The sequence below is a fragment of the Podarcis bocagei genome (genome assembly GCF_964188305.1).
Source record: "Podarcis bocagei genome assembly, chromosome: 17".
Classification (NCBI taxonomy): domain Eukaryota; kingdom Metazoa; phylum Chordata; class Lepidosauria; order Squamata; family Lacertidae; genus Podarcis; species Podarcis bocagei.
Genome location: NC_138143.1, coordinates 15,568,129 through 15,587,477, shown reverse-complemented (window position 1 = coordinate 15,587,477; position 19,349 = coordinate 15,568,129). Strand labels below are relative to the sequence as shown.

Here is a 19,349-nt window from a genome sequence, read left to right as displayed (position 1 = left end):
CCCAAAATTCAGTAAGTGCTTGCCTGGCTTTGGGAAGCAGGTGTGAGGACTCTGGCAGAGTCCTAGAGTCCTCCCTCCTCCTTCCCAAAACCTAGTAAGCACCTGACCAGCTTGGGGACAGAGGCCAGTGGGCTCGAAGAAGAAGAAGAAGAAGAAGAAGAAGAAGAAGAAGAAGAGGAGTTTGGATTTCATACCCCGCTTTATCACTACCCGAAGGAGTCCCAAAGCGGCTAACAATCTCCTTTCCCTTCCTCCCCTACAACAAGCACTCTGTGAGGTGACTGGGGCTGAGAGACTTCAGAGAAGTGTGACTGGCCCAAGGTCACCCAGCAGCTGCATGTGGAGGAGTGGGGAAGCGAACCCGGTTCACCAGATTACGAGTCCACCGCTCTTAACCACTACACCACACTGGCTCTCTAAGACACCTGCCAAAGCCTGACACCTGGGGTGCTGCAATAGGAGCTTGGTGCAGTTGCCTGTGGGGAAACAAATAAATGGAGACTGGGTTTCCTCTGCTCAGCCGCACAAAATTGCAACTGTATAAGTAAAATAAGCGTAAGATTAAAGTTACCTGTACACATTTGTAAGTTTGGGGATTAAGACGGAATGGGGTGAAAGTACACTTAAATAATCACATATTTATATGGTTCTTTTTACGAATTAAAAAAAAATGCTTTAAGATGTGATAACTTATTCTGCAAATTTCTTGCAAAGTTTAAATAATGCCAGTGGATTAAAAGGCCTTAAGAATCAAGTGATGTCCTGATATGGCATAGTAGCTAAGGACACAAATTTTTTTTACACGCTTTTCCTGGATGTAAGTTCCATTGAGCACTGTGGGACTTAGTTTTGTGTAAACAGGCATAGACTTGTGCTGCATGAAAATGAGCTACAAATCAGGAAATTCCTAGTTTTAATGTTTGGTGGTTTACTGTTGTAGTTTTTATCTACTGTCATAATTTTATTATGTTTGTTTATAGTCATAAGATGTCAGCTGCCTGTAAATGCAGTAGTGAAGGGTGAGACAGATACAAATAAAGCTCATTTTCTTAAGCAAGCCATTATCTCTCAGTCCCTCTCTCTGTATCTGTAATATGGAGATAATCGTGCCTCCCTTTTTGTACAATTTAATGTATGTGAAGCGTTTTGAACACTCTAAAGCACTTTATGAATACTTTAGATTCCCAGAAGACAAACAATTACCCAGGATAACTTAATGGCCCGAGGAATACTTTAATCCTTAATAAATGTCCTAAGTTAATGCTATTATTAGTACAATAGATGAAAAAGCAGTGGCTCTCCCCAAACCATCTCCCTCAGTGGCCATCCCACCTGATGGTTCAACACGTATAACATTAGCGGGACCACTGGACTATATGGAACTTGCCAAACTGACTGGGAGATTCTGAGACCAGAGAGAAGAGGTGGTGGAAGAAAATTGGAAGAAGTTTAAGGAATATTTGAAAAAATATGTTAATATTTAAATCTTAGAATAGCTTTGGAAGTGGATATAGGCTGTAGGGTTAGAAGTAGAAGATAATTTATTTTCAAATAGTATTATTTGTAAGGGATAAAATATGAAGATTTTTATGGGAAAAGCAAGTGTGATAAAAAAATGGTTACAAATTATGATATTTGTAATCTGCTAAAGATGAGTTAAAATGAAAATCAGGTAGGGGGGACTTGGGGAATTTCACCCAACAATGTTTAGAAAAAATAAGGATAAGATAAGAATTTGTATTGTTTGCTTTTTTGTTTTTGTTGTTCATTTGTGTTACAAAATGAATAATTTTTTTTGGGGGGGGGGAATTAACGGTACTAGTTTGCTCTCCCTCTTTGAACTCTCAACCCCTTTCCCCTTTGGTATCGTATCTACTAGACCGTAAGGTTGTGGGAAGGAACTGTACTTAAAAAAAATTAATCTTTATGCAGCGCCTTGGTAACTTTAATCACAATTGTCATCGTCATAATCTCACAACTAGATAACCGCATCACCTGGAGGATTTATAGTTTTGCTAAAATAATATTTCAAGATCAGACCCAATTTTTGAATACATGCATTTCTGTTCTTGGCTTATAATGCACACTGAATATTAATTTTGACCCAGCTTTCCCCTTCTCTTGTCTCCCTCCTGCCTGATCTCCCATGCTTTCCCCCTCAACCTTTTAAGAAGACTTTAAGAAGATGGTGGTGCTTTCGCAGGTGCAAATTTAGGGTAAGGAATAAGCTAGTTGTTGGTCGTGGCCCACCAATAAATGAGTGCTGACACTGGATTTCTGGAATATCCATATAAATACTTTTGTTACAGGAGAGGAAAAGTAAACCTCCTTCAACACTGTGTTATGTTTTTAAAAAATGGTTCTGAAACGCTACACAGCAGCTGCTTAGGGCAGATGATGCAAGACAGATGCAAAGCTATGCATTGAAGGAGAAAACAAAGAAATATAAAAGGAGGCAAATTATACAATTTGGTTGGGTGTCTTGGGGTTTGTTTCCTTCTTTTATTAAGACGACAGAAGATACAAATCTTATTTATTTTTTAAAAGCTAACCTTCACAGTCCAGACAGATTATTACTGGCAAAGTTAATTTCAACTGAGCAGCTGCAAAGCTTCCAGTGGCAGTTGCAAAGCTTTATACAGTCAAGAGAGTCCCAATCGCTTCTGACAACATTTTCAAGCACATGTACTTGTCTGAGCGGAGACTTGGTAATGCTTGGAACGTAAGGAACGAAAGAGTAGCAGCTTTTCCTTTAAGACTGGTGAACGTTACATCATTTGGTTAAAAATGACAAAAAAAACCCAAATCTTCATTTCAAAGAGATGTGGAGTATTCACTTTTTTAAAAAAAAAAAAATGTAATTAAACAGTTTTCAAGTGAAACCCAAATTCCTTGTGCTTCTAATACAGAGCAATTTAAATTTTGCAATCACTTGAGTAAGCAAATGATGAGTATATTCTCATAGTTTGCTAACATACGATTACTTATTTTTGGAGAAATTCTAGCCTTGCAAATGCAAGCGTTATTTCAGAAGACATAATCTGTATGAAAAGCTAAAGCCAAGACTTAAGAACACACACACACACACACACACACACACACACACACACACACACACACACAGCTGCATACACACAAAACACACAAACAGGGCTGTGTCTACATTTGTCTATTTTATCTGAAGGGAGAGGAATTGTTTCAGCGGGACCTTGATTTAAAGGCTGATTTTAAACCAATGTTTGTGCATGGGAGGTTTTTGCACGCGTGGAAGCCCCCTACTGAGATGAAAAAAAAGCAGCCATTTTGTCAACTGCGCCGGAAGAGAACAGGAGAAAAGAAGCATTAGCTGCCGAAGGCAATTTTAAATAAAATTAACAAGAGGGAAAGAAAAGCAACAGAAAAAATAAAGCACATTGAAGCGATACCTTCAGCAAGTGGGTCAAGAGTGTGAATCATAAGCTGGAAAATGCTGTTCCTCATTAGACTGTTGTGCAGAGATGCAGAGCTCCCACCACGCTGCAGACGGGGCTTAGTCTAAAGGGGGAAAGAGGGGAAAAAACTATTTAAATCCTGTTTGGAAAGTAAATTTACTTCATGTACTACAACACTGTGACTCCTCCCTACTATGTATATAAAGCAGGAATTGTTATTTTTAAAATATTTTAGGAAAATAATTAGATAACACAATAAGGTCGTACAGTCAGGACTAACCCGCTTGCTAAACGAATTCAGAGGCTGTTAAAAATAAACGAAGGATCAATATCGGAAATGTTTATCAGGACTATTTGGACTAATTAAGGAATGCAGTGCAACGTTAGATTATCACTCCCCGAACTTCAGAGCATGGGAAGTCACCCAAAGATATATAATTTGGCATAGTTGTTTGGCTTTTTAAATTGTATTATAATTTGGAATGTTTTAATGTGGTTTTTATTGGATGGTTACAATGGAAAACTTAGTAAATACAATTTTTTTTAAAAAAATAAGATAATATAGTCTTAAATACTTCACATAAAGCTAGGTTTTCAGTCCCCGGGTCACATTATATAAGCCTCATAAACACCAGTATCTTAAGAGCAAATGACAAGTTAGTTGTGGCCAAGGAAGAAGGGGCCTCTTCCAGCCCACAGCAGAAATACTGAGCAAAATGAAGGCTCCAAATTGGTCTAAAAACAAGACCAGGCATCTACTAAGGTAACTCTTCCCCTTTACTTACTGGTTCGTGGCAGGAGTGGGCATTTGTGGAGGGGAGTAAGAAAAGGACAACCAGGACATTCCAGGATCAAATCAGAAATTGGGACGGCTTCTGCAATTCTGAGATTGCCCCTAGAAAATGGGACACTTGAAGGGACATGTGTACTGTGGCCAGTCTTGTTTGATTGCTTTTTGGTGGAGCAAAAGGAAGAAAATGGGAACAGTGTGGTAGTTTTATTTCAACCGTGCTTTAAAGCAGGGGTTGGCAACCTAAGCCCCATGGACCCACACTGCCCGCTAGGGGACCCTCGCCGCCTGCTTAGTTGGCTCCCGTGTGCCATGCTAAACTGGCGCAGAGCAGAGCAGGGACCGCCTTCCGCGACGCTGGCCGGCTTCCCATTGGCTGCAGGAAGCTCCTGCAGCCAATGGGAATTATTATTATTATTATTATTATTATTATTATTAATTATTTGTACCCCGCCCATCTGGCTGGGTTTCCCCAGCCACTCTGGGCGGCTTCCATAGAAACAAAAAAACCACTAAAATATCACACATTAAAAACTTCCCAGAACAGGGCAAGCCTCCTCCGCACCGGAAGGAGCGCCGGAAATAGCATTTGCGCATGCGTGCGCACTCCAGCCCAAGCCACAAAACCTTTGCCGACCCCTGCTTTTTAAGCGACATGTGAACCAGACCTATGGAAAAGCAATGAAGTTCTTAACATGATTTCCATATTCATATGCAATTCATTCTTCTGACTCACTGTAGTTTTGTAGGTGGAATTATAACTCTGGAAATATATATGACTGTAAGATGTATGCGCAGTTGGTGGAAAAGAAAAAAATAACTTGCAGGGCCATTCTTTTATAACCAGGGGGGTTTGGTTAAGCACATGAGCCCTGGGAGGGGAGCTACGCATGACCTGGGCAAACACATTCACAAAACCGTATCTACTGAGGTGACACGAATGAAAGAACAGGCATTTGAAGAGAGTTAGCTATCAAAGGTGGGACGTGGGTGGCACTGTGGTCTAAACCACAGAGCCTAGGACTTGCCGATCAGAAGGTCGGCGGTTTGAATCCCCGCGACAGGGTGAGCTCCCGTTGCTCGGTCCCTGCTCCTGCCAACCTAGCAGTTCGAAAGCACGTCAAAGTGCAAGTAGATAAATAGGTACCGCTCCAGCGGGAAGGTAAACGGCGTTTCCGTGTGCTGCTCTGGTTCACCAGAAGCAGCTTAGTCATGCTGGCCACAGAAGCTGTACGCTGGCTCCCTCAGCCAATAAAGCGAGATGAGCGCCGCAACCCCAGAGTCGGTCACGACTGGACCTAATGGTCAGGGGTCTCATTACCTTTACCTTAGATATCAAAGGAAAGGGAAATGTGTCCTTGGCTGCCAGTTAGCCAATGAAAGCGAAGTTCTTCACCTAAACTGGGCTAGACAGCTTCTACACCTTGGTTTCTTGTGGGCTGCAAAACTGCAAGGAGAGAGGCAAGCAACTACAATACAGCGGACGCTCGGGTTGCGAACGTGATCTGTGTGGGATGCACGTTTGCAACATGCACACGCGTGGGTTGCAATTCAGCGCTTCTGCGCATGCACAACCACTGAAACCTGGAAGTAACCCATTTCGGTACTGCTGGGTTTTGGTGGTCCGTAACCCAAGAAAACGCAACCTGAAGTGTCTGTAACCTGAGGTATGACTGTATGTGGCTTAGTGATTAAGGCCAAGGAAAAATGGCAGACTCTGACTTGTAGCCAGTCTTAAGTCATACTTGACAGTGGACCTATTGAAATTAATGAGCATGCCTAACTAAGGATCATTCATTTCAACAGGCCAACTGTGAATAAAACTTAGTTGGATGCAGTCCCTCTGTATATGCATCCATCTTCCAATAAAATGCAAATGAAATGGAAAAGTAAAATCCCAGAAATAGTTTTAGCACTAGAATTCTAAGTTTTACAATTATATCATCACATATATAATAAAAAAACTGACTATGCATTTTAGAATCAAAATGACTAGATATAAAAAGACACTTGCTACTGCCTACCGTTAGTGTCTGGTCCTCCCCGGCATTTGACTGCATGAGTGGAAAGGAAAAAGAAAAGACAAAACAAAAGAGTAAAATGGATGGTAAAGCATGCCAATGTTTTCAAAAGAAAGTGTTAAACAAAGTGTCAAGACAGCACAATAATTTCTCTCTCTCCCTAGAAATGCTAACATACATTCTGTAGAAAAGAGTCACATCTCAGTGTCATGCAACTCTAGACATTTATTCTAGACACATATGCATCTGAATCATTCATCTATGTAAATAAATATGTAAATAAAGCACCTCAGAGTAATCCTGCTGTAAGAAGAATGGCTTGAAGAAATAAGGATGATTGCCTTGACATTTTGAAACAGAGACTACATACCTACTATACCTGTAATTGATATTTAGGACCAATGAGGACTTCCCTTAAAATGTAAATCTCTTCAGAGAAGTAATGGTTGGGACAGTGGAAAGCAGTCCCACATCCCAATCCCCAACAACTTGGAGGCTTCCCATGGATGTTATTTACAAATTTATTTAAGTGCACATAACTGTATCTACACAATTAATTCCATGTCCCCTCACATGTAGCTTGGCCTTTACAGGACAAGTATAATAAATAAATAATGGGGTGCGAGTGGTGCTGTGGGTTAAAGCACAGAGCCTAGGACTTGCCAATCAGAAGGTCGGCGGTTCAAATCCCCGCGACGGGGTGAGCTCCCGTTGCTCGGTCCCTGCTCCTGCCAACCTAGCAGTTCGAAAGCACGTCAAAGTGCAAGTAGATAAATAGGTACCGCTCCGGCAGGAAGGAAAACGGCATTTCCGTGCGCTGCTCTGGTTTGCCGGAAGCGGCTTAGTCATGCTGGCCACATGACCCGGAAGCTGTATGCTGGCTCCCTCGGCCAATAAAGCGAGATGAGCGCCGCAACCCCAGAGTCGGCCATGACTGGACCTAATGGTCAGGGGTCCCTTTACCTTTTATAATAAATGATAATAGATAGAAAAAGTTCCTCTTTAACCAGGCCTTTGCCTGATTGACATCTAATGCATGTTGGGTGCACAGAGGAGGAGGAGGAAACCGGGCAGCAATTTCTGGTTTGCCTCTGGTGGCAAAACGTCCATGGCTGGCCCTGCTCCAGAGATGCCCAAACTGTCCAAAGATACTTTAATAAGCACATTCCTGGTATTTCAAGCCACAAGCCATTAGGGAACTAAGCCCAATTTGTAAGTTTTAGTGATGCAAAACATTGCAGAGTATGCTGTACACTGAACATACTATGCAATAATACACATGATATAAAGTAAGAGAACCCACAATTTATAAAACAGAATTTCCATCTCAGGCCAATAGATACGGCTCGTTTGTAGTTGACCTCAGAAGGAGAACCACTGGCAGAAGATAAAAAGCAAGTTGAACTTTCCTATATTCACTTTGATCCAGTTTTTTTGAAGAATGAACTCTGATATTTAGGGAATTGTTGGGATGTGGGCTAAAAAGAAATCAATTATGGGAGGTTCCATAGTTCAGCAGTAGAGGGCACAACAGAGTTCCAACTTAAATCTGCAGAAACTCTAGATCAGGCATGGCCAAATGTGGCTCTCCAACTGTTTTGGGACTACAATTCCCATCATCCCTGGCCCCTGGTCCTGTTAGCTAGGGATGATGGGAGTTGTAGTCCCAAAACTGCTGGAGGGCCATGCCTGCTCTAGATGAAGAGTTGAGATGTCTAGATAGCAGGGCTAAGGTCTCCAACCTAAGGAAGACTTTGCTTAAAGCCCCATAGAAGCTACATGTAAATTGTGGTAGACGATGTGGTAGACTAGATGAGAAAACTTCCCCTTCCTCTTTTTTTAACTTATTACGCCAAGGAAAAGCCAACTGGGGTCAAAATGGAAAATGGTTCTTCTGTTGTAGAAGCACAGGTGATTTTCTTCACAAGCTTATCTGCAGATACAATTTACCATCCTGCCGAATCGCTACTGTAAGTGGTACTTTTGTTCTACAGCTTCCTGGGCTCCAATCAAGTGTTGATGACTTCAACCCACTACCCAACTATTGTTGTTGTTGTTTAGTCATTTAGTCGTGTCCGACTCTTCGTGACCCCATGGACCAGAGCACGCCAGGCACTCCTGTCTTCCACTGCCTCCCGCAGTTTGGTCGAACTCATGTTGGTAGCTTAGAGAACACTGTCCAAACATCTCATCCTCTGTCGTCCCCTTCTCCTTGTGCCCTCCATCTTTCCTAACACCAGGGTCTTTTCCAAGGAGTCTTCTCTTCTCATGAAGTGGCCAAAGTATTGGAGCCTCAGCTTCTAGTGAGCACTCAGGGCTGATTTTCTTCAGAATGGAGAGGTTTGATCTTCTTGCAGTCCATGGGACTCTCAAGAGTCTCCTCCAGCACCATAATTCAAAAGCATCAATTCTTCAGCGATCAGCCTTCTTTATGGTTCAGCTTACACTTCCATACATCACTACTGGGAAATATCTATCTCTATCTCTATCTCTATCTCTATCTCTATCTCTATCTCTATCTCTATCTCTATCTCTATCTCTCTGCCCTGGAAGCAGATTTCTCCTAATTTCTCCAAAAGGAGTAAAGGGAAGGAGACAGAGGACAATAATGGAAAAGACCAAGGTATGAGTGCCTACCTTCCACTTTCTCTGGGCTTCCTCCTTGTTCTTTCAGCTAGCCTCTCCTGCCCCATCGCAACTCTCCTCACCAATCAGCCCATTCCATTCCATTCCTTGCTCTGTTTGCATTTCCAAGTGATTCAGCACTTCAGGGCTGCTGATCCTGCTCAGTCCCCAATGGATTGTTTCGGGTTCCTCCCCATTAGATATCCACCCCACCCCCCAAGATTCCTTGTACTTCCGCAAATCTCTGGGTTCACCCAAACCTCACAGTACCTGCTCTCTTGTGTGTGGATGGAGCTGTTTTGTCTTACGTAAGGATTATCTCCCACCCCCTGAAATCTGAAAACGGAGGAAAGCCAATGGCATCTGCCCAAGATGTCCCTTTCCTCTCAGCCATGCCATTTTCCATGATGTTCAATTCCTGGTTTTCCTTTTTTTTTTCCAGGCAGCATTCTGTGCCCACTGAGTCCTCAATGAGCTGTTTGGGGGGAAGGTGTTCCTAAAGATTTTTTTTTTTGCATTACTGCAAATCTTGGGGTTCTTCTGAGCCTCCTAACACCTTCCTCTTATGTGCAGGTGGTGCCATTTTGACTACATGATGATTGACACATGTGCTCAGTGAAGGAGGAGTGATTTTCTCTGTACGTAATACTTTTCAGACATATACAGTATTTGGATTTGGTACGAGATGGCAGCGGCAAACAGAGCTGTGCTGCCATCATCATCATCATCATCATCATTATTATTATTATTATTATTATTATCATCACCATCATCATCATCATCATCATCAGAGACCAAGAGCGGGGTGTCTGTTAGTGCAATGGGGCTTTCTGCACTCTTCTTCCCACCCCAGAGCGGGATGTCTGTTAGTGCAAACGGGGACAGTTCTACCTGGCAAGCTGAAAAGCTTGTGCTGGCAGAACTATTGCCATAGTGCTATGATTCCCTCCAAAACACACACACATTTCTTTTCAAAAAAGAGTTATTGGCACAGTATTCCAAAGTATTTCCAGAGTGGGATACAACAGCAAAGCATAAAATCATTAAATATAAAGTTGTGTGTATGTGTAGGATTGTAGCTGCAGGGTCTCTCGAGTTCCTAAGCAGATTTACTGAGAATCAGTGGGACAAATAGCTCCAAGTAAACAGATTTGGGACTGAGATGTTGGACGTGTAAGAATTGCCCCCAAACAGAGGCGAGACAATCAGTATAGAAGTCAAACAAATTATGCAGCAAGGGTGCAACCTGACTTGTTGAACATGATCTTTAGTACTGTCTAACACAGTACTAACTCATATTACGTCCTCGTGACGATTATTCAGAAAGACAGCATTGCCGGTACCATGAGAATGCACTATAAGGGCAACTTGCTTGCCAGTTAATCAGAACAAAACAGCACAAAATCGGAACGGCAAGTTCTTCATTATAGATAAAGCGTTCAGCGCCTACTGGGGACTGAAGCATTGTCTCTTCTAATTATTCCTGGCACTTTACCTGTATGACTGTGATCTTCCAAACACAAGAAAAAAACGGTCTCCTAACCTTCATCTCTGGTATCAAGCTATTCTAAGTTAACTGGCACATGGTGACCTGACCTGTTGTGGAGGGCAAACGTCTCTCTCTCTCCCTGCCTCATACAGGATGGAGATGATGCAACAACGTGGTACAAAGCTTACTGCCTATTCTGACTAGCTGAACAAATATATGGACACATTTTTATTTGGTTTCAAACAGCACAATTAACATTCCAAAATACAAACAAGTTTCCCAAATCATTTTCCTCATACAAGTTTCAAAGGAATGTATATTCTAAGCCCAGTCTTTTTGGTGTTTAATTTTGCTACCAAAATGCCCAAGGTAAATTATCTCCTCAGAAAGAGATCTGTTGGTGGTCTTGGGAGGTCAGATCCTTTAGTAACATTTGACAGACATGGAGTCTTCAGAAAGTTGCATTGTTTGACCAAGCCCCTCAACCTTCTGCTGCGGTAGGTAACCTTTTCAGACAAAAATTCTAGATTCTATTATATTCACCCCTCTAATGGAGATCTAGTGTTCAGCTTCTAGTATCTTACCACTTCCAATATTACTGCTGCCAGGAGAAGTATCAATGAGCCATTGTGTATAATCAATATTGCTTTGCTGTCATATAATGAGAGATGTGCTAAATATACATTAGTGGGGTCATGTGTGGAACAATTTCTGAAATCTCCCCAAAAACTTAACCACCCCACCACATACATATTAGAGAGCCTCCATATTATAACGCTGCCAACATAATGATGCTGAAGATCAGTTCATATAATGCACCCTTACTAGGATGAGATGGCAACTATGTTCAACCTTGAGTATGGACTCTTTTAATTCTAGCCAACATTGCTTTAAGTGGCTGGTTGCTTGTCCCAGATGGTATCCCACCTCAGGTCTTTGAGGTCTCCCACCCAGATCTGATTCCCACACTTCTCTGAATCAGGATTTGGGCAATGCTGTTCTTACAAGATGGAATATGATTTCGTGCAATTTTGCAAACCTTCTAAGCAAAGTTTCTCCTAAGTTGACAAAAAATATAGAGGAGGTTTACTTGTCCGAACAAGTGTTTGGTAGATAAGGACTAAAGTCTCTAAGAGCAAATATATTATAAGCTCAAAAGGGCTTGTGGGAGTAACAATCCTTAAACCTTATTATAACCTATTAAGGTAGCCAAATAAAGCACATTGCATTTTGGTATGAGTCCAAAAAACCTAGTTAGCATCACACTTCTTTCTTTGTTCAGCCTAGGCTGGGATGAAATCACTCCTACTATTCAAAATATGACAAAATTAAGAGCTGAGGCCACTAAATAATAATAAAAATGGCTGTGATCCATCTCTCTCTCTCTCTCTCTCTCTCCACACAAACATATTTTAAAAACCCAACAACAATAGAAGTCCTCATTTTCTTTATAAAATAAAATAAAATAAAAATGTCCTGCTAGTTTTTACAGCATTGCTATCTTGTCAGGCTGTGTGATTCTTCCACTGGAAAAGTTGTTGAGATGCCCTTTTCAAAGAATTGCTATGAATAAATGATTCCCCACAAGTACCACTCCAAATGAAATATTTGCTGTCATTTTAAGTATACTTGCTTGAAATCATTGAGAGAATCAAATACAGTGGTGCCTCGCAAGACGAAAAGAATCTGTTCTGCGAGTCTCTTTGTCTTGCGGTTTTTTCGTCTTGCGAAGCAAGCCCATTAGTGGCTTAGCGGATTAGCGCTATTAGCGGCTTAGCGGGCTTAGCGGATCAAGCTGATAAGCGGTTTAGCGGTTTAGCGGATCAGCTGATAAGTGGCTTAGTGGCTTAGCGGATCAGCTGTTAAGTGGCTTAGCGGATCAGCTGATAAGCGGCTTAGAAGATCAGCTGTTAAGCGGCTTAGCGGCTTAGGATCAGCTGATAAGTGGCTTAGCGGCTTAGGAAAAAGGGGGGGAGGAAAAACCCCCCGCAGGAACTCGCAAGACTCGCAAGTCCATAGGAAATTCGTTTTGCGAAGCACCTCCAAAACGGAAAACCCTTTCGTCTAGCGGGTTTTCCGTCTTGCAAGGCATTCGTCTTGCAGGGCACCACTGTATGCTTGTGTACACCATGCACCCAAAAATACATTTAAGGATACGTAAGCTGGACCATAAAGAAGGCTGATCGCTGAAGAATTGATGCTTTTGAATTATGGTGCTGGAGGAGACTCTTGAGAGTCCCATGGACTGCAAGAAGATCAAACCTATCCATTCTGAAGGAAATCAGCCCTGAGTGCTCACTGGAAGGACAGATCCTGAAGCTGAGACTCCAAGACTTTGGCCACCTCATGAGAAGAGAAGACTCCCTGGAAAAGACTATGATGTTGGGAAAGATGGAGGGCACAAGGAGAAGGGGATGACAGAGGACAAGATGGTGGGAAAGTGTTCTCGAAGCTACCAGCATGAGTTTGACCAAACTGCGGGAGGCAGTGGAAGACAGGAGTGCCTGGCGTGCTCTGGTCCATGGGGTCATGAAGAGTCGGACACGACTAAACAACTAAACAACAACAACAACAAAGCTGACGTATCTAAGAAAATAATATTGTTACAGGTTTTGGGTACCAGAGTCTGTGGGTGCAAAGTGACCCACAATTTCTGAAACTGGCAGAAGTTGGACCTAATGGTCAGGGGTACCTTTACCTTTACAACCTCAAGTTGAAAGCTCATACCAATAACTAACTTAGTTTGTCTCTAAGGTGCTATTGGAAGGATTTTTAAAAATTATTTTATTGTATTTTATTTTCTTTAGTCTTGTAAATGTTTGATTTGAAAGAGGTAGCAATAATGCAACCAGAGAACACCTAGTTCCTACTGCTGGTTACATAAAACTCACAGTTTTAGTGAATTTATTCTCTTCTTCCAAGCCTGGCAAATGCATTTTAATTGCATCCAATGGTGAAGATAATAACTGCATCACCATGAATCAAACAACAATGTTTTGTCATATTTTTTTTGCAGCTAGAAGCAAACAGAGAAGGTCTGTTTCCATGACAAAACATAACACGAGCAGGGAAATACCTACAACGCTCACTCAAGTTACAAAGAGAGCCTAGGAACAAAAATGGCAGCTTTCTGAAAAGGTCAGCTTTAATGTCAAATGAAGTTCATTTAGTGGAAAATGCATATGATTTAGAGCTCTCTGAAGAGTGTGTTTTTTAAAAAAAGAAAATCAGAAGAAGAAAAAGCCAAGTTTTTTAAAATGTTAAGAACGATTCCACCATCCCCCCCCAAAAAAAGTAAGATGAAAAAGGATATATGTATCCCAGTGTCTTAAGTAACTTTTGAAATATATTCTGCCAGAACCTCTAAGAAAACCCTCTATCTCTGAAGTCAGGAAGCAGCTACCAAGAACACTTCTCCTCTGCAACCTAAGATGTCTGATAAACTCTAATGCGCATGAGTTTTCATATAACTTTGGAGCTTTTCACCTGCTATTTATTTGCCTTGCATTAGTTTGGATATGCTTATGATTGAAAAGGATTTTGAATCCTTGCTTCGCATTGCACCAAAATCTGGAAGCATCTGAAAGACCGTGGGAGAAATGAATCTCAAAGATGCTGGAAGAATAATGGTGACTTTATTTATGAAGAATGCCCACATTTTGGCCAGGAGGCCTTTATCAAGGGCTAATCACATGACACAACATTGATGGCAGAAAGTGAGGAGGAATTAAAGAGCCTTTTCATTAGGGTGAAAGAGGAGAGCGCAAAATATGGTTTGAAACTCAACATCAAAAAAACGAAGATCATGGCCACTGGTCCCATCACCTCCTGGCAAATAGAAGGGGAAGAAATGGAGGCAGTGAGAGATTTTACTTTGTTGGGCTCCATGATCACTGCAGATGGTGACAGCAGCCACAAAATTAAAAGACGCCTGCTTCTTGGGAGAAAAGCAATGACAAACCTAGACAGCATCTTAAAAAGCAGAGACATCACCTTGCCAACAAAGGTCCGTATAGTAAAAGCTATGGTTTTCTCAGTAGTGATGTATGTAAGTGAGAGCTGGACCATGAAGAAGGCTGATCGCCGAAGAATCGATGCTTTTGAATTATGGTGCTGGAGGAGACTCTTGAGAGTCCCATGGACTGCAAGAAGATCAAACCGATCCATTCTTAGGGAAATCAGCCCTGAGTGCTCACTGGAAGGACAGATCCTGAAGCTGAGGCTCCAAGACTTTGGCCACCTCATGAGAAGAGAAGACTCCCTGGAAAAGACCCTGATGCTGGGAAAGATGGAGGGCACAAGGAGAAGGGGACCGCAGAGGACGAGATGGTGTTCTCGAAGCTACCAGCATGAGTTTCAAAATCCATCGTCTAATTTCATGTCCATTTTCCAAGAAATGACTCACACAATGTTTACCCTTTGGAATCATTCACTAAATCACTAACAATGCTATATACATCATTCAGTGTCCATGCAAAAAGAATCTATGTAGGTCAAACTACAAGGATGCTCAAAATAAGAATAGAGGAGCATCTGGGTAACATTAGGAACCAGGAGATTGGCACCCCTTTGGTGAGTCATTTCTTGGAATATGGATATGACATTAAAAACTTTCAGTTCTGGGCAGTGGAACAAGTTTATTCAGCAAATGAAAAAAAAATCTACTTAATAAAGAACTACAATAAACTCACATTTATAAGTAATAAGATTAGAACGTCCAAATCACTCTTGCCAAATGTACTTTATGGCTGGCTAAACCAGCTGTGTTGCACACACAGACACACACACAAAGATAAGTAGGATTTGGCACGAAATCAAACTAATCTCATACATCTGCCTTTCTCTTGATCTACAGCACATGTGGAAGACAACTTTCCCTAGCACTGTGATGCATCAAGTTCAGAGGGGACCCATGGCCAGCAGTTGCTATCCTGATCCAGAATGTCTCTGCTCGAGACCTCACCTCATCTTTCACCTCTCTCTCCATTGCGCTATAGCTCTTGTCCTCTGCAAACTTTCCCAGCTTCAGAACTGGTTCTAAATATGCATTCTTTGGTTTAAAAAAACAAAAAAAGGAAAAGAGCGGAGATAAAAGATAGAAGAACATGAATAAAAATACCCTCCCCTATGTATATTTTATTGCTTCCTCGACACCTCCCTTTCCATGGAGGCGCAGATTGCAGCTATAACAAAGGTGGCATTTTTTCATCTCCACCAAGCTAAGCAGTTTCCTCCTTACCTCTCTCGCCCTGACCTAGCCACTGTGATCCACGCAGCGGTCACCTCCAGATTGGATTATTGTAACTCACTCTACGTGGGGCTGCCCTTGAGACTGACCCAGAAACTCCAGCGGGTGTCCTCGCCACGGGATCACATTCACCCGGTGCTATACCAGCTGCACTGGCTCCCGGTGGAGTACAGGATCAGGTTTAATGTGCTGGTTTTATCCTTTAAAGCCCTATACAGCCTAGGACCCTCGTACCTATGGGACTGCCTCTCCTGCTATGTCCCACGGAGGACTTACGGTCTTCAAACCAAAACATCGTGGAGATCCCGGGCCACAACCAGAGCCAGGGCTTTTTCGGCTGTGGCCCTGATCTGGTGGAACGCTCTGTCACAAGAGACTAGGGCCCTGCAGGACTTGATATCTTTCCGTAGGGCCTGCAAGACAGAGCTGTTCCACCAAGCCTTTGGCCAAGGCACAGGACGGCAGAGGACGAGATGGTTGGACAGTGTTCTCGAAGCTACCAACATGAGTTTGACCAAACTGCAGGAGGCAGTGGAAGACAGGAGTGCCTGGCGTGCTCTGGTCCATGGGGTCACGAAGAGTCGGACACGACTAAACGACTAAACAACAACATCAAAACTGATCTAGTGAAAATACATTTTGCAAAGATATTTTGTCCTGGAATCTTTAAGAGATTAACCGCTTTCTCATTTACCATTTATATGGTGGAATTCAACATAGGAACTAAGTAGGGCACGCATGCAGGGGGGAAAGTCCATGCTTCCCCCCCCCCACCGTGGGCCCCCTCCAGAGCAGATTTAGGGAGTGAAAGGAGGCATTGAAGGGAAATCCCATTGCAGCAACAGACCTCATTCCTTCCCTGCTACAACTTAGATGAATTCTGCTCATAGAGAAATCATAGAACATAACTAATTTCAATAATAGTACAATACCTGCTACTTGCTATGGAGTATAGGGCTTTTTGCTCAGGTGCTAAGGTCCAGGGTCCCATGCTAACAGCACTCATAAAATCTTCTATGTAATAAAGGGATAGTTCAGCCCGACACAAATATGCACCAGCCAAAATGCAACATCAAGGAGCTTCAAAGGTTTTGATGTTGTTGTGTGACGAATAGCACCTAACAACAGAACAAGACTGCAAAATAAAATTATTAAGCTATCGGGTTGACCTTGGCTGTTCAAATAAGAGGCAGAGCATTTTAGAATGCCCTTTGCATACTTCTCTAATATATCAAGTTAATGCTGGCACAGTATTTCTGTCTAGAGAAATTTAAATCTAGACGGCACACACATCCATTTTTGTGTGTGTGACATTTGTACTCTTTAAAGGACAGAACATTCTTGTCCCATTTCAAAGGGATTTGTGGAGTCAGTCAGGGGCAGTATTTAGAAAATATCTACCCAAGTGTTTAAATTAATAAGCATCCTTGACTGAGAGAAGATGTCCCCTACCCGTGTCCAAGGAGGTTTAAAAACACGTGCTTGCATGTGCTTAAGTGCTGCCAGCACCTAAGAACTACACATTCATGTGAAAGTATGTTGTTGTGTTTTTTTACCAGAGATGATCTTATCTGGAACCAACATTATTAAGTGACATCTCTGGAACTCACCTAAATAGAAAGAGTATTACACCAATGGTGTATATCACAAACTCTTTTTTTTTACATTGTCACCCACTCTACGATAGATAGAAGACATGAAACATATCTGGTAACACTTCTTTTACAACACATTGTAAAACACATTGACCTCCACATTGACCTAACCCTATACCAGAGATATGCCACAGTAAAGACATGTGAATTCTGCCCCCCCAATTATTGGGCAAACAACTAATATTTTATTTCCTCACCATCAAAAACATGATTCCTTATCTTGTTCTCAGCTGAGAAGGATTATAATGGGCACAGAACAATCTCCATGGAGAAAGATCAGGAGAGTTTGCACATGCACATGCTTGTGTAGAACGCATGCACACCATAGCTGAGACATACAGACTTACAGAGCAATAGTTTAATTGTGCCTGCCTGCAGCTAGCAGCAGAGATTACCATGGTGACTGGCAGTGGCCACCGAGACCACATAACACCGGTCCTGAGAGATCTGCATTGGCTCCCAGGATGTTTCCGAGCACAATTCAAAGTGTTGGTGCTGACCTTTAAAGCCCTAAACAGCCTCAGCCCAGTATACCTGAAGGAGCGTCTTCACCCCCATCGTTCTGCCCGGACACTGAGATCCAGCGCCGAGGGCCTTCTGGTGGTTCCCTCATTGCGAGAAATGAGGTTACAGGGAACCAGGCAGAGGGCCTTCTCGGTTGTGGCGCAAAATAAACAACTACCTGACATTTAGAAGACATCTGAAGGCAGCCCTGTTTAGGGAAGTTTGATGTTTTATCATGTTTTTAATATTCTGTTGGAAGCCACCCAGAGTTGCTGGGGAAGCCCAGCCAGTTAGTCAGGGTATAAATATATTATTATTACTATTGTTATTATTATTTAGAGAGAGAGAGAGAGGAGGGGGTGCAAACCTGCAGTCCTTTATTCATTTGTGCATGTCTTGCCAGTCCTTGGCATGAGCTCAGCACACTAGACAGGGACTAATGTAAAATGAAGCATTAAGCCAGATACAATTTTAGGTGAGTGTCCCAGGGGTAGTAGTGTATGTGTGAAAGCCCACAGGTTATTTGGGGATACGTAGCCCCCTCCTTCTAATGTGTTTGTGTGTACAACAGGTGGCATGGCAACACAACACATCTCTTAGTCTCCCAATGGCCTGGATGTGACATTTAGGGTGTCCCAAAACTTTATATGTTTAAAGTACAGTGCTCTAGCTATCTCCCGCTTGGACTACTGCAACGCGCTCTACGTGGGGCTACCTTTGAAGGTGACCCGGAAACTGCAATTAATCCAGAATGCGGCAGCTAGACTGGTGACTGGGAGTGGCCACTGGGACCACATAACACCAGTCCTGAGAGATCTGCATTGGCTCCCAGGATGTTTCCGAGCACAATTCAAAGTGTTGGTGCTGACCTTTAAAGCCCTAAACAGCCTCAGCCCAGTATACCTGAAGGAGCGTCTCCACTCTCATCCATCTCCGAGGGCATTCTGGCGGTTCCCTCACTGCGAGAAGTGAGGTTATAGGGAACCAGGCAGAGGCCCTTCTCGGTAGTAGCGCCCGTTCCGTGGAATGCCCTCCCATCAGATGTCAAGGAAATAAGCAGCTATCTTATCTTTAAAAGACATCTGAAGGCAGCCCTGTTTTGGAAACTTTTTAATATTTAATGCTGTATTGTTTTTAACACTCGACTGGGAGCCACCCAGAGTGGCTGGGGAAACTCAGCCAGATGGGCAGGGTATAAATAAATTATTATTATTATTATTATTATTATTATTATTATTATTATTATTATTATTATTATTATCCTATGGCATGCCACTGTCCTCCCCTCTGCTTGCTTCTACTCATCTTCTTTGGAGGGTTGAGCAGCTCTGTGGTCCAGATTTGGGGGGTGGGCGCAGGAGGGAAAATCTTCCTGCACTACACTGGATACTACTCTTCAGTGCTGCTAATGCAGTGGTTTAACTTCACCCCCAGAGAAGCACCCCTCTCAAAATAGACAGATGCCAACAACACAAGTGATCCCTAGATCATGCCTGCGTTGTGTGAAAATATGCCAGGACCGTGAAATCTGATGATGATGATGATGATAATAATAATAAAAATTTTATTTATACCCCGCCCTCCCC

At 42.5% G+C, this 19,349-nt stretch overlaps 1 protein-coding gene across 3 annotated transcripts in view; it reads right to left on the bottom strand.

The window, feature by feature from the left end:
• SLC24A2 (solute carrier family 24 member 2) overlaps positions 1-19,349 on the bottom strand; it is an 83,372-nt gene that overhangs the window by 27,646 nt on the left and 36,377 nt on the right. For 2 of the 3 annotated variants that reach the window (XM_081176496.1, XM_081176498.1), the window contains exons 3-4: positions 6,246-6,275; positions 3,426-3,534 (exon numbers count right to left, since the gene is read on the bottom strand). In XM_081176496.1, coding sequence (XP_081032622.1) covers positions 3,426-3,534; positions 6,246-6,275 — 139 coding nt within the window. The remainder of the gene's footprint in view (positions 1-3,425; positions 3,535-6,245; positions 6,276-19,349) is intronic. The other variant, XM_081176497.1, reaches the window with a different exon arrangement.